We start from the raw sequence: 16,145 nt of genomic DNA on the forward strand, positions 1-16,145 counted from the left end.
TACCTCTGTCAGTCCCATAGCTTATATCTCAGCTACCTCTGTCAGTCCCATAGCCTGTAGTTCAGCTACCTCTGTTAGTCCCATAGCCTATAGCTCAGTTACCTCTGTCATTCCCATAGCTTGTAGCTCAGCTACCTCTGTCAGTCCCATAGCCTATAGCTCAGCTACCTCTGTCAGTCCCATAGCCTATAGCTCAGTTACATCTGTCAGTCCCATCGCCTGTAGTTCAGCTACCTCTGTCAGTCCCATAGCCTATATCTCAGTTACCTCTGTCAGTCCCATAGCCTATAGCTCAGTTACATCTGCCAGTCCCATAGCCTGTAGCTCAGCTATCACTGTCAGTCCCATAGCCTATAGCTCAGCTTCCTCTGTCAGTCCCATAGCCTGTAGCTCAGTTACCTCTGTCAGTCCCATAGCCTGTAGTTCAGCTACCTCTGTTAGTCCCATAGCCTATAGCTCAGTTACCTCTGTCATTCCCATAGCCTGTATCTCAGCTACCTCTGTCAGTCCCATAGCCTGTAGTTCAGCTACCTTTGTTAGTCCCATAGCCTATAGCTCAGTTACCTCTGTCATTCCCATAGCCTGTAGCTCAGCTACCTCTGTCAGTCCAATAGCCTATAGCTCAGCTACCTCTGTCAGTCCCATAGCCTATATCTCAGTTACCTCTGTCAGTCCCATAGCCTATAGCTCAGTTACATCTGTCAGTCCCATAGCCTGTAGTTCAGCTACCTCTGTCAGTCCCATAGCCTATATCTCAGTTACCTCTGTTAGTCCCATAGCCTATAGCTCAGTTACCTCTGTCAGTCCCATAGCCTGTAGCTCAGCTACCTCTGTCATTCCCATAGCCTATAGCTTAGCTACCTCTGTCAGTCCCATAGCCTATAGCTCAGTTACATCTGTCAGCCCCATAGCCTATAGCTCAGCTACTTTTGTCAGTCCCATAGCCTAGAGCTCATTTACCTCTGTCAGTCCCATAGCCTATAGCTCAGTTACTTCTGTCAGTCCCATATCCTGTAGCTCAGCTATCACTGTCAGTCCCATAGCCTGTAGTTCAGCTACCTCTGTCAGTCCCAAAGCCTGTAGTTCAGCTACCTCTGTCAGTCCCATAGCCTATAGCTCACTTACCTCTGTCAGTCCCATAGCCTGTAGCTTAGCTACCTCTGTCAGTCCCATAGCCTATAGCTCAGTTACATCTGTCAGCCCCATAGCCTATAGCTCAGCTACTTTTGTCAGTCCCATAGCCTAGAGCTCATTTACCTCTGTCAGTCCCATAGCCTATAGCTCAGTTACTTCTGTCAGTCCCATATCCTGTAGCTTAGCTATCACTGTCAGTCCCATAGCCTGTAGTTCAGCTACCTCTGTCAGTCCCAAAGCCTGTAGTTCAGCTACCTCTGTCAGTCCCATAGCCTATAGCTCACTTACCTCTGTCAGTCCCATAGCCTGTAGCTCAGCTACCTCTGTCATTCCCATAGCCTATAGCTTAGCTACCTCTGTCAGTCCCATAGCCTATAGCTCAGTTACATCTGTCAGCCCCATAGCCTATAGCTCAGCTACTTTTGTCAGTCCCATAGCCTAGAGCTCATTTACCTCTGTCAGTCCCATAGCCTATAGCTCAGTTACTTCTGTCAGTCCCATATCCTGTAGCTCAGCTATCACTGTCAGTCCCATAGCCTGTAGTTCAGCTACCTCTGTCAGTCCCAAAGCCTGTAGTTCAGCTACCTCTGTCAGTCCCATAGCCTGTAGCTCAGCTACCTCTGTCAGTCCCATAGCCTGTAGTTCAGCTACCTCTGTCAGTCCCATAGCCTGTAGTTCAGCTACCTCTGTCAGTCCCATAGCCTGTAGTTCAGCTACCTCTGTCAGTCCCATAGCCTATAGCTCAGCTACTTTTGTCAGTCCCATAGCCTAGAGCTCATTTACCTCTGTCAGTCCCATAGCCTATAGCTCAGTTACTTCTGTCAGTCCCATATCCTGTAGCTCAGCTATCACTGTCAGTCCCATATCCTGTAGCTCAGCTACCTCTGTCAGTCCCAAAGCCTGTAGTTCAGCTACCTCTGTCAGTCCCAGCCTATAGCTCACTTACCTCTGTCAGTCCCATAGCCTGTAGTTCAGCTACCTCTGTCAGTCCCATAGCCTATAGCTCAGTTACCTCTGTCAGTCCCGTAGCCTATAGCTCAGTTACCTCTGTCAGTCCCATAGCCTGTAGTTCAGCTACCTCTGTCAGTCCCATAGCCTATAGCTCAGTTACCTCTGTCAGTCCCATAGCCTATAGCTCAGTTACCTCTGTCAGTCCCATAGCCTATAGCTCATTTACCTCTGTCAGTCCCATAGCCTGTAGTTCAGCTACCTCTGTCAGTCTCATAGCCTGTAGTTCAGCTACCTCTGTCAGTCCCATAGCCTATAGCTCAGTTACCTCTGTCAGTCCCATAGCCTATAGCTCAGTTACCTTTGTCAGTCCCATAGACTATAGCTCAGTTACCTCTGTCAGTCCTATAGCCTATTGCTCAGTAACCTCTGTCAGTCCCATAGCCTGTAGTTCAGCTACCTCTGTCAGTCCCATAGCCTGTAGTTCAGCTACCTCTGTCAGTCCCATAGCCTGTAGTTCAGCTACCTCTGTCAGTCCCATAGCTTATAGCTCAGTTACCTCTGTCAGTCCCATAGTCTGTAGCTTGGCTATCTCCACCTTTACCATAGACATTAGCTCAGCTATCTCCACCTGACATTGGCTTCATTACTTCCGTCAATTCTTGAGACTGTAACCTGGCTGTTTCCACCTGTCCTATAGACCATACGTGGAGCAGTAGTGTGTGTGACCATCATTCCATTCAAGTTTGGGAAACAAAACCTCAATTATTAAAATCGGTGGGAGCAGAGAGGAGTAAGCCTGTGACAGACACCGGTGACTGCAAATCATCTGTTGTGATAACAAATGATTGGACATATTAAAATCCAACATGCCTGATCCTTCTTTCACTCAACATGTCTCATCGGGACATCCCCATTCATGAGATGGTTGGTCAGTCAATTTTTTTTCTAATTTGTATGGGCATCTTTCATGTAGGTTCTCCTAAAGCTCAGCCTCTTGGTGGCGCTATCTTATAAATTAGGACTGTTGTTTGTATCACATATTGAAGATATATGCAGCAAAATAATGTCCTGCCTTCAATTCTATCCAATAAGAGAAAATTATAAGTGCGATATTGTAATCTGAAGGCCTGAAGATAATCCTGGCGTGACTCCAAACTCAGACACTTTGCAACGTTAGGGGTGTTTATCTTGTACCAGTTTGTAGGACAATGGTGCCCATTATGCCCTCAAAGTTTCTATTAGCCCCCACATAATATGTGGATTGCGGTAACTCATCTGGTCTCTTTTAATAGACGTTTTCTTTAGAACTGCAGGTTTCCACTAATCTTAATTAACTCATGCTAAATCTGTGCCAAAAACAGTCGGATCCATTTTGCAGAGGCAGAAGGAATTTCGCGAGTTCTGGCATGAGATATTACCGCGGATTAGCAAGACCTTTCCTGTGATTTTGAGGGTCGTCCTCCTCTGTGGAGCCTTTACGTTTTCTATTCAGCCATTATCTTAGTCCTGCAGATGATGAATTTCTGAAGGTCACAACCAATAGTGGCAGCCGTCACCGTGTTCATAGTGGAGGTCCCCAACGAGGATATCAGGGGAATTGTGAGATGAGGGGGGAAGTTAGTAATGAGAACCACCTATTTGCACAAGATGACAGGAAAAGTTAAAAGTGCTGTCCAGCTGTTCCAATTTGTCTGACCTTATTTCTCATTTTAGTAGGTAACGCTAACCTGTCATTCGGATTTTGATAAGTAAACTACAGGCATTGTCGGATTGGTGCTGTTATACTGATTAAAATGATACCTGGGGTAAAGAAATACGTCTTGTGGTTCTTGTGTAATCAGTGTTAGAGTTTTCAGTTAATGAGAAGCTCATGCTCCGGGATGGGACTGTAGGCAGAGTCTTATCTTCCTGCTTCAAGCCAGAGAAACCAAGGAAAGACCTGTCCACAGGCCACCCCGAAGCACAAACAGTCTCTCTCTCGGTCTCTGTGATAAGGAACATTTTTTTGCTTCGGGGCAGCAGGAAAAGTTAAAAGTGCCCTCCAGCTGTTTCAATTTGTCTGACCTTATTTCTCATTTTAGTAGATAAAGCTAACCTGTCATCCGGATTTTGACAAGTAAACTACAGGCATTGTCGGGTTGGTGCTGTTACACTGATTAAAATGATACCTGGGGTGAAGAAATACATCTTGTGGTTCTTGTGTAATCAGTGTTAAGAGTTTTCAGTTAATGAGAAGCTCGTGCTCCGGGACGGGACTGTAGGCAGAGTCTTATCTTCCTTCTCCAAGCCAGAGAAACCAAGAAAAGAACTGTCCACAGGCCACCCGAACCACAAACAGTCTGTCTCTCTCTCTGCCTCTATGATGAGGAATATTTTTTGGCTTCGGGGCGGCCTGTGGGCAGGTCTTTCCTTGGTTTCGCTGGCTTAGAGCAGGAAGATAAGACTCTGCCAACAGTCCCACCCTGGAGCACGAGCTTCTCATTAACTGAAAACTTCTAACAATGATTACACAAGAACCACAAGATGGATTTCTTCACCCCAAGTACCATTTTAATCAGTGTAACAGCATCAACCTGACAATGCATGTAGTTTACTTATCAAAATCCTGCAGCCAGGTTTGCTTTAAGGCAGTCTCCTTCTTTCAAGGCAAACATGTCCGGTACTCACTTATGAATAAATGTTTGTAGTTTGGTCAGTAGAAGACCGCATCATACAACTCGAATAAAGCTGAAACGCGTCACATTGCATAATGCGGTCTTCTGCTAAATAAGCTTTAATCATTTATTCATGACTGGCACTCACTTTTCATGAATAAATTATTGTAGGTTATTCCGTAGAAGACAGCATCGTACAACGCAACACATTTTGGATCTATTCAAGCCTTTTTCAAACCTATGTATATTTGGAAAAGGCTTGAATAGAGCTGAAACGCGTCGCGTTGTATGATCCTGCCTTCATATCTCTGGAACCGTGTGGCGGATTTGAAAAAAGAACGAAAGTAGGATACTCAGGGGAGCAGCAGGACTAAAAAAGGAGGAAAATCTGGCCACTTTTGAAGTGGTGACAGCTCCTCTTTAAAGAAACTTAGGATAGGCCTAGATAGGCAGGTGTCTCACTGTTAGTGTGCCACCTGCCTATCGGTGACTGTTGTGTGGTTTTCTTATAAAAAGCCCATCGTGTTGTTATTCCATGACTGTAAGATTAATTAAATCATTTTCTTTGGAAACCGTAACTGTCAGAACTATTCTTGGAAGAAATCGAGCAGAAATTGAAGAGGCGGTATATATATATATATATTTTTTTTTTTATTAATACATAAATGCATCCTGTTTGCCGTCATTCAGTCCTCCGCATGTTTAAAATAAAATAGGTGGATCCCTTCCAGATAAGAGTGATTAATAGAGAGTGGTTACATCACTGTTCTACACGGCTTTAGGAAGTACGTAGGTTAGGTCTCGTGGAGATTCAGAAACATTCTGTTCTTGGCTGATTTGTAAGATTCCGCATCTTATTTTTTATTACTCAAATGCAAAGAAGAGAATGTTCTCGATTGTTAATACGGAAAACAAGTTAGTGGAAGACGGCTGCTAAGAAAACCCTATTTAAAGGGAATCTGTCAGCAAGTTTTTGCTACTTCATCTGAGCGCATCATGATGTAGCGACAGTGACTCCGATTCCAGCGATGTATCACTTACTGGACTGCTTGGTACAGTTTTGATAAAATCCCGTTTTTTGCCTGGTGCAGATCTAGCAGAGGCTCTGTTTGATGAGCTCTGTGTAGCCCCGCCCACATTTCTGATTGGCCCATGTGCAGTGTACATAGAAAGCTGCCAATCAGTGGTGGGGGCGTGGTTACACAGAGCAGTTGACTAGAGGTCCTTTAGTGAAAATCTCCTGCTGATAAAACACTGATTTTATAACCGCTATATCAAGCAGCTCAGTAAGTGATACATCGCTGGAATCAAGGTCTCGGTCTCTACATTATGCTGCTCTCAGATTAGGGGTCAAAAACCTGGCGAGAGACCCCCTTTAAGTATGTTTGAAATAAACTGGAGCAGAATAGGGTCTCAGTTTAACTTAACCTGTCATCAATACACCAGGTGCTTCTGTTGTTTCGGCAGAGATTTTTTTAAAAAGTATTTTCTATTCAGCTTCAGTTTTACGACCCCCACAATGAAAACAAAAAGTGAGTATAAAACACTAACATAAAATAATACAGTACAATAACGGGGGTTGGACAAACCCTTGTGTAAAAGGAGAGTTTTATTAAAGAGACTGAAGAGTTCAAAGCTTTTACTTTGCAAATCAGATATTTGCTTCTAAAGTCTTAGGGTGGGAGTCCTTTTATGTTGCAGCGGTCCCATTCATCATTGTCATCGGGTGTTTAGTATTTTAGATACCTGCTGCCTATAATGCATTGTCAGGCGTTTGATAATAGGCCTTAGAAGGGTGCGTTAAAAGGGGATTACGGCGGCCTCTGATAGAATAACATGTAGTTCGTGTGACTCTGCTCAACTCTCTCTTACATTATTTATTATTTTTTTAGCTTTGCTACCTAATATATTTTATTTTTTTTGTTAGAAATCTTTATAAATGGGTCATTTCATATCTCGACCCTCAAAACCCGAGACCCTTCGGTGGTTCCAGAGTTGAGTTTGGGATTATTTTTATGGAGCACGGATTATGTAATTTGCACTGATGGAATTGTTTTCTCAATTAAAATAATTACGTACAGGATAGGTGATAAATGTATGATTGATGGGATTAAGCACTAGCGATTCCGAGAACGGGGATGCCAAAAAGCGCTAGGTGACTGGAACACTAGTGCCCATGTGTGACCACCGCTCCTTTCACTTCTATGGGTCAATGGTAGAGTTGGTGGGTCGATTCACATGACCCAATCCATCGGCCGTGTCAACAATGTCTGGCAGCTGGAAGGGAGCCATGAGAACCGCCTCTTATCTCCTCGAGAATGGGGGTCACAAAGACCGCTAGGTGACTGGAACACTAGTGCCCATGTCTGACCACCGCTCCTTTCACTTCTATGGGTCAATGGTAGAGTTGGTGGGTCGATTCACATGACCCAATCCATAGGCCACGTCAACAATGTCTGGCAGCTGGATGGGAGCCGTGAGAACGGCCTCTTATCTCCTCGAGAATGGGGGTCACAAAGACCGCTAGGTGACTGAAACACTAGTGCACATGTGTGACCACCGCTCCTGTCACTTCTATGGGTCAGTGGTATCGTTGGTGCCGAGCGATTCACATGACCCAATCCATCGGCCACTTAAACAATGTCTGTCAGCTGGATAGGAACCGTGAGAACTATCTCTTATCTCCCCAAGAACAGGGGTCCCAAAGACCACTAGTTGACTGAAACACTAGTGCACATGTGTAACTACCATTCCTTTCACGTCTATGGGTCAGTGGTAGAGTTGGTGGATCGATTCACATGACCCAATCCATCGGCCTTGTGAACAATATTTGGCAGATGGACGGGAGCCGTGAGAACCGCCTCTTATCTCCCAAAGAACAGGGGTCCCAAAGACCGCTAGGTGACTGGAACAGTAGTGCACATGTGTGACCACCTCTCCTTTCACTTCTAAGTGTCAGTGGTAGAGTTGGTGGGTCGATTCACATGACCCAATCCATTGGCCATGTCAACAATGTCTGGCATCTGGACAGGAGCCGTGAGAGCCGCCTCTTATCTCCTGGCATCGGCGACCAGCCTGACGTGACGTCATTTTAGCGGTGTAATGTACATGGGACCTCACGCCAGGCCAGTTATGCAGAAAAAAAGCCGCCGATACCAAGAGGTAAGAGGCGGTTCTCACGGCTCCTGTCCCACGGTCGCAGATTACTGACGTGGCTGATGGACTAGTCCTGTGAATTGATTCACGCCAACTTTAGTTTATGGGTGTGGTAGGGTGCTTGCGTGACCACCTCTCCCACAGAAGTGAACGGAGCAGTAATCTTGCATGTGCAATATGACTTCATTCACACACAGAACTTTGGGAACCCTGCTCTCTGGATTGCCGGACCACCAGCAATCATACAATTCTCACCTCTCCTACTGATAGGTGATTGATGATGTATTAGTGGAGCAACCCCAAAATATATTTATTTTTCATTTAATAATTATTGTTATAAATAATAATAATAGTAATAATAAAATAACAAAAAATATTATTTTCTGCGTTGTTGAATTAATGGGACTACGTTTTCCTTGACAATGAGCTTATCACAAAGGGCCTCCATTCTGGGACCACCAGTGATCAGCTGTAATCAGTAGTGAAACCTTGAAAAGAAGTGTTTAATTTTGCTGCAGCGCCACCACAGGGGAAATGAAGCATTACTCACCTCCTATTCAGTGGATGTCATATGGAATATGGAGCAAAGATCTGGAGCTGCTCTGGAGGACTCAGCCCAACCATGCAATACCACATTTCTCCAGTAGTGGCCCTCAGCCGATTAACCAACGGTTTCAGCTGCTGAACCGGCAGCGATCATGTGATCGCCAGTGTGCCGCCATTTTTGGTTTTGCACCTATTTCGGCAATTTTACAGCACATCATCGACATTTCATATGACATATGACTTCTACTGTCCCTCTCATCGCTGTGTACTATGTGTGCATGTTTGTACTCTGCTTCTCCCGCTGTATCATCCACATTGAGCCTTTTCCCATTATTGTGCTTACGCTCCGGTTAATGCTTGCACACGGGCGGTCCACGTGTAAGCGGCTATGTTATGTAACCAGCACTGCGGATAAACATTGATTCCTGCCCCACTGGGAAGATAAGGGATTTCTTTTTTTTTCTGGATTTATGTGGGATGTGGCTTTAACTCCTTCATCGTTTTGCCTGGCCGACTGTGTAGTCACAAGGGGAGTCCGACTTAAAGCTGTAGAAAGTGGGGTACTGGTCCTGATGGCCATGGTACCATCATCTTGATCCCCCAATTGGTGCCTGAATTTATGGAAATGCAGCTAGTTTGGTAGGGTAGTATTATTTGGGTGCCTTTTGGCAAATGTTATCTAGGCACTATATGGCCAATAAACCAAAGTCCATATGGATCAGATTTTCTGCAGATATTTCTTCAGAAACTCAAGCCAAAAATCCACACATAAAGACTGAACTGGGCAGGATTTTGTAATTTTGGCACAAATTTGGTTTTAAATAGGACCTGTCACTTGCCATATGTAATTTTTTTTTTCCCCTGGTGTAAATGCCGCTGTTCTCCTGAATCCGGCGTTGTTTTTCTTTTGTTCCTGCGCCTCTCCGTTCCTGAGATATGGCCCCTTCTTTAAATTTAATTTTGTTAGCCAATGGGGCGTGATCCTTATTTTTTTGTGGGTGTGTTCATGAGGATCACACCCCCTTGGCTAACAAGACTAGATTTATACATGGGAAAGAAAAGGCCGTATTTAAGGAACGGAGAGGCGCAGGAGCAAAAGAAAAACATCCCCGGATTCGGGAGAACAGCGAGGATTTAACCGTTCTAGAGAGTCACGTCTTAGAACGCTGCACGGCAACTTTCCTCTGTTATACTTCCTGGAAATATTTAAATTGTTTGTTAAAATTACCTTTTTTTAGAGGGGGAATGTCCCTAAAGAGTATAACCGTCCCACCCAACCGGTAACACCTAATTGTCAGATTATTCATACTCTTCCAGGGAGAGCAACAGAGGAACAACACAACAAAAAGTACTAAGAAAGGATGTTTTAGACTTAGATATCTGAGAAGGAACACATTTACTAAAATAAATATGACAGGAGCACGGGCTGGTGATACTTTTTAATATATAACATAGTGTTCTGGTTTAATGGAATTTGTGCTGAAAATTCCATTAGTCCTACATCTGTGAGATCAACCTGTGGCACTGGACTGTCTGATTTTCCAGATGTGGAGATGGAGAGAAATATGCATTTTGCCTAATGATTGCTGTGGCTTAACCACTTATGTATAAAATGACAACATTTATTTAAAGAGGACCTGTCACTTGCCATAAATGTCCTGAATCCGGCGATGTTTTTCTTTTGTTCCTACGCCGCTCCGTTCCAGAGATATGGCCTCCTCTTCCCTGCATATAAATGTAGTATTTTTAACTAAGTGGGCGTCGTCATCTAGAACACTATCATGGTGAAGAATTGAGGGCGACGCCCACTTGGCTGACAAGTTTTATAATCAGGGAAGAAAGGGCCATATCTCAGGAATGGAGAGGCACAGGAACGAAAGAGAAACATCGTCGATTTAGGAGAACAAGCGGCATTTACACCTGCTAAAAAAAAACATATTTATGGCAAGGGACGGGTCTTATTTAAAGGGGGCTTTTATTATTGCGTAAATATGGTAAAATTGGTGTAAAATTGGCTGCACCATATTTACTAGAGAACCCTGTAAAATTTGCCTTATGGTGTAATGTTTGCGAATGTGTTGTATCTGATGACATCCAACCATACATTTCAGAATTTAGTTGTTATGGGTTACAGTACACTGTTGCACATTACACCATGATATATACCCACCAGAATAGTGTGGGAGTGGCTAAATGTGTATCCCTGATGATGAGCCGAGTTTCTGCTACTCTGGTGAGGGCAAATTTAAAAAAAAAAATCTATCACCAAGTCAAAAGTGTTGAGAGTTTGATCTTATTTCATTCCTAATGCTCCCCTGATTATTCAGTTTTTATTTATTTTTATCTTTTTTAAATCCGCCACACCGTTGCAGAGATATGAGCTATTTATTTGTCCACAGGATCCTCTGGGGCGTGTCTTTAGGCTGCGCTGCATAATTACCCTGTTAGTACCGCCCCCTTCTTAAGTCGATAAAAATCAGCACCAAATAAAAAAGCTCATATCTCTGGAACCATGCGGCGGATTTTGAAAAAACAAAAAACGCAATACTCAGGGGAGCGGCAGAAATAAAGTAGGAGCAAAAGCTAGCCACTTTTGATCTGGTTACAGGTCCACTTTAAGGAATTAACAGATTGAGCAAAACTGGGTTTGTCAGATATAGCAAAGCTGATTTTGTCATTTGCCGCATTTTTGATGATTTTACATAGTCCGGCAAGTAACTTTGCTGCATGCTTAAGCTACTATTGGGTTACATGACAGAAATGGGCTCTGCTATATCTATATTTCCCCATAATATCAAATATGCATTGTTTCTGAGCGCTGTTCTTTCTAAATTGAGCAACTATGGGACTAGTCATCTAGATTATGAGAGGAGATCTTCCAGGTGGAATCAAGGCCTTCAGTTAATTACGATGATGATACGTTGCTCAGCTCAGAAGGAACAGTCTCTCTGAGGTAGTCACTACGTCAATAGGAAGCCCTTAACCATAATTAGCTGACCTTTATCTTGTAAGGGGAAAGAGCGCAGCAATCTTATTTCTTCTGGTTTTGTATTTTCAGGAGTCCTCTGCCTTCCAGACAGTTTGAACCTCCATAGAGATCACCAAAGACCAAATAAACCAGGTGATGTACAGATGTTTAGCCAATCAGAACTGAGGACTATAGAGCAGTCTTTGCTTGCCACACGTGTGGGAAGTATTGCAGAGCTCAGTAAGTACCAGTCTGTGAATATTCTTTCTTCCTCTCCCCTCTCCCCATGTCTTCCACTACTTCATATTCCGTGGGAGACAGCCACGGTAACTACAATATATGCAAGCGTCAGTTCTTCTAGATACTCTTGTTCTTTCACGCAGTTTTTGAAGGAACTCGGTAGGGAGGTTGTTCCAAACATTTTGGCAGGACTAACCGCAGATCTTCTGTGGATGATGCTTGTGTCTCTCCAGACAGCCTGGATGATGTTGAGATCAGGGCTCTGTGGTGGCCATGTCATCACTTCCAGGACTGCTTGTCCTTGAAGACATTGGCTGTATGTTTGAGGTCATTGTCTACTGTACAATAAATTTGGAGCCAATCAGAGTCCTCCCTGGTGGTATTACGGTACATGATGGATACGCATCTGCGTGTATTTCTGGCCATTGAGGACACCATTAACGCTGACGAAATCCCCAACTCAGAAATTCAGCCCCAAATTTGCAGACACTCATTGTTGTGCCGCCCCCACCCCTTGGGAACAAACTGCTACAGCTAAATATTTCACATTTTTCGACACCCCAGTTCCTATGTTGTCATACTTGAGTCACTCCGCCTTGAAGGTAGGGTTTTTGGCAGCAGTACTCCCATGAAGTCCAATTCTGAACACTAGAAGGGTTAAACTGGGCTCCATTGGTTGCTACCATTTCTGAGTTGATGGCACTGCTGGACATCTGATGATATTGAAGGGAAGTAAGCATGATGTGTCTTTCATCTGCTGCACTAATTTTCTTTGGCAGAACACTGCGTCTACGGTCCTCAATGTTGGCCATTTCTTTGTGTCCTGAATGCTGCGGAAAACAGGCAGTTACTTATCCATCATGTAATGCCATCAGGGTGGCGTCTGACTCCAAATTTATTCTGCAGCAGGACCACAGCCTGAAACATACAGCCAATGCGATCAACTATCTTCAGCGTAAAGAAGAACAAGGAGTCCAGGAAGCGATGACATGAAGAGAAAAGAGGGATCTGCCCAAACGACATCCAAAAAAGATCTCTGGTTGGATCTCCAAGATGTTTGGAACAAGCTCCCTCCTGAGTTCCTCAAAAACTATGTGCAAGTGACAAGTACCTAGAAAAACTGATGAAGGCAAAAGATGGTCACCAAATATTGATTTCATATACAGTGCCTTGCGAAAGTATTCGGCCCCCTGGAACTTTCCACCTTTTCCCACATATCATGCTTCAAATATAAAGATACCAAATGTAAATTTTTGCTGAAGAATCAACAACAAGTGGAACACAATTGTGAAGTAGAACGAAATTTATTGGTTATTTAAAATTTTTGTGGAAATTCAAAAACTGAAAAGTGGGGCGTGCAATATTATTCGGCCCCTTTAACTTAATACTTTGTTGTGCCACCTTTTGCTGCGATTACAGGTACAAGTCGCTTGGGGTATGTCTCTATCAGTTTTGTACATCAAGAGACTGAAATTCTTGCCCTTTCTTCCTTGGCAAACAGCTCGAGCTCAGTGAGGTTTGATGGAGATCGTTTGTGAACAGCAGTTTTCAGCTCTTTCCACAGATTCTCGATTGGATTGAGGTCTGGACTTTGACTCGGCCATTCTAACACCTGGATACATTTATTTGTGAACCATTCCATTGTAGGTTTTGCTTTATGTTTGGGATCATTGTCTTGTTGGAAGACAAATCTCCGTCCCATTCTCAGGTCTTCTGCAGACTCCAACAGGTTTTCTTCAAGAATGGTCCTGTATTTGGCTCCATCCATCTTCCCATCAATTTTAACCATCTTCCCTGTCCCTGCTGAAGAAAAACAGGCCCAAACCATGATGCTGCCACCACCATGTTTGACAGTGGGGATGGTGTGTTCAGGGTGATGAGCTGTGTTGCCTTTACGCCAAACATATCGTTTGGCATTGTTGCCAAAAAGTTCGATTTTGGTTTCATCTGACCAGAGCACCTTCTTCCATATGTTTGGTGTGTCTCCCAGGTGGCTTGTTGCAAACTTTAAACAACACTTTTTATGGATATCTTTGAGAAATGGCTTTCTTCTTGCCACCCTTCCATAAAGGCCAGATTTGTGCAGTGTACGACTGATTGTTGTCCTATGGACAGACTGTCCCACCTCAGCTGTAGATCTCTGCAGTTCTTCCAGAGTGATCATGGGCTTCTTGGCTGCATCTCTGATCAGTCTTCTCCTTGTTTGAGATGAAAGTTTAGAGGGACGGCCGGGTCTTGGTAGATTTGCAGTGGTATTATACTCCTTCCATTTCAATATGATCGCTTGCACAGTGCTCCTTGGGATGTTTAAAGTTTTGGAAATCTTTTTGTATCCAAATCCGGCTTTAAACGTCTCCACAACAGTATCACGGACCTGCCTGTTGTGTTCCTTGGTCTTCATGATGCTCTCTGTGCTTCAAACAGAACCCTGAGACTATCACAGAGCAGGTGCATTTATACGGAGACTTGATTACACACAGGTGTATTATATTTATCATCATTAGGCATTTAGGACAACATTGGATCATTCAGAGATCCACAATGAACTTCTGGAGTGAGTTTGCTGCACTGAAAGTAAAGGGGACGAATAATATTGAACGCCCCACTTTTCAGTTTTTTAATTTCTACAAAAATGTATAATAATCAATAAATTTCATTCAACTTCACAATTGTGTTCCACTTGTTGTTGATTCTTCACCAAAAATTAACATTTGGTATCTTTATGAGTGAAGCGTACTATGTGGGAAAAGGTTGAAAGGTTCCAGGGGGCCGAATACTTTCGCAAGGCACTGTAGATTTCTCTTTTGTTCACTCACTTTGCATATTCTTAATTGACAAAAAAATAAACTATCACTTCTATTTTTTTAAAGCGTTTACAAAATATATATATATATATAAATAAAAATATAAATAAATATATATATATATATAAATATCGCCTATTACGTGCCATGAGTATTATTTTTTGTGGTTACCTGGTATAAATGCCGCTCTTCTCCTGAATCCGGCGATGTTTTTCTTTTGTTCCTGCGCTTCTCTGTTCCTGAGATATGGTCCCTGTATGTAAATAGCCAAGTGGGTGTTGTCCTCAACATGTCTTTACAGGCTAAGACCACACCCAGTTGTCTAAAAATGACTACAATTATACGGAAGAGGAGGTCCTATCTCAGGAACAGAGAAGCACAAGAGCAAAAGAAAAACATCACCGGATTCAAGAGAACAGCGGCCATTAGAGGAGATAAAAATATTGCATATTTATGGCAAGTGACGGGTCACCTTTAAGTACAGGGCCTGAGGTAAGTATTTCAATTAGAAAAATTAGGATTATATTTGTGATGATAACTGCAGCATAAACTGAAATGCTACAGATTTCTGTCCCGCAGCAATGGCCTTCTGCGCTGCTATTTTCCCGACAACGTGTGAATGACAGGAAATATAATTTATAATGCCACTACTACATTTTTCAATGCACCTAATTTTCTGAAAAATCTGCATATTCAGGGGCATTATATTAGATATATTGGAGGGGGCCTTAACCACAAGGCCTGAAGACACAGAGTAGAAATGAGTATTTTCCTACTTTTTCTGATTTAAATACTTACCTCAGGTCCTATACTTAAAGAACACCTGTCACTTGTCCTAAATATGTCATTTGTTTGTTACCTGGTGTAAATGCCGCCGTTCTCCTGAATCCGGCGATGTTTTCCTTTTGTTCCTACGCCTCTCCGTTCCCGAGATATGGCCTCCTGTTCCCTGTATAAAATTAGTTTTAGCCAACCAGGTGTGGTCTTCAAGAAGAGAAAAGTTTAGAACCAACGCCCACTTGTCTAAGAAGACAAAATTTATACAACGGGAAGAGGAGGCCGTATCTCAGGAACGGAGAATCGCAGGAACAAGAGAAAAACATCGCCGGATTCAGGAGAACAGCGGCGTTTACACCAGATAATAAAATTACCGTACATATTTATGGCAAGTGACAGATTTGTCCTCTTAATAAAAAATAAATTTGAAAAAAAAATTATAATATATATAATTATATTTGACGTACTTTGAAATGACTTTTTTTGCTAATTAGAGTTAAACCTATTTCTTTTATTTTTTCTATAACTTTACATCTGTCTCTTAATACATAAATATATGCAGCAGGTACTATGTATAGTGTGTAAGTACTTAGTATAATAGTTGCCATAAAATGCTTTAATATAAGGATTGAAGTGGATATGTAGAATTAAATTCACGCTTCCTTAAAGGGGCCGTTCACCTACATGTAACCTCATGTGGAACAAACAATATGTAGATGAATATATTCGTAGTAAGTAGTTTCTTATACATCCGTCTTTTCACATTTTTGCATAATTTTGGACCCCTATTAAATCAACATTGTGGAAAAACACATATTTCCTGTGTAACACCTCGTGTCTTCTAAATTGTCCAATGATCATAATACAATATATCCCTATTTTCCTTCAATGTTCCTTTAAATTTTACATTTCTGG

General features: G+C 42.8%; 1 protein-coding gene across 2 annotated transcripts in view; it reads left to right on the top strand.

The window, feature by feature from the left end:
- ABTB3 (ankyrin repeat and BTB domain containing 3) overlaps positions 1-16,145 on the top strand; it is a 195,651-nt gene that overhangs the window by 91,200 nt on the left and 88,306 nt on the right. Inside the window, exon 2 of one of the 2 annotated variants that reach the window (XM_077266486.1) lies at positions 11,500-11,649. The exons of the other annotated variant lie outside the window; for it this stretch is intronic. Coding sequence (XP_077122601.1) covers positions 11,500-11,649 — 150 coding nt within the window. The remainder of the gene's footprint in view (positions 1-11,499; positions 11,650-16,145) is intronic. 2 annotated transcript variants of the gene reach the window in all.

The sequence above is a fragment of the Ranitomeya variabilis genome, chromosome 5, assembly GCF_051348905.1.
Source record: "Ranitomeya variabilis isolate aRanVar5 chromosome 5, aRanVar5.hap1, whole genome shotgun sequence".
NCBI lineage: Eukaryota > Metazoa > Chordata > Amphibia > Anura > Dendrobatidae > Ranitomeya > Ranitomeya variabilis.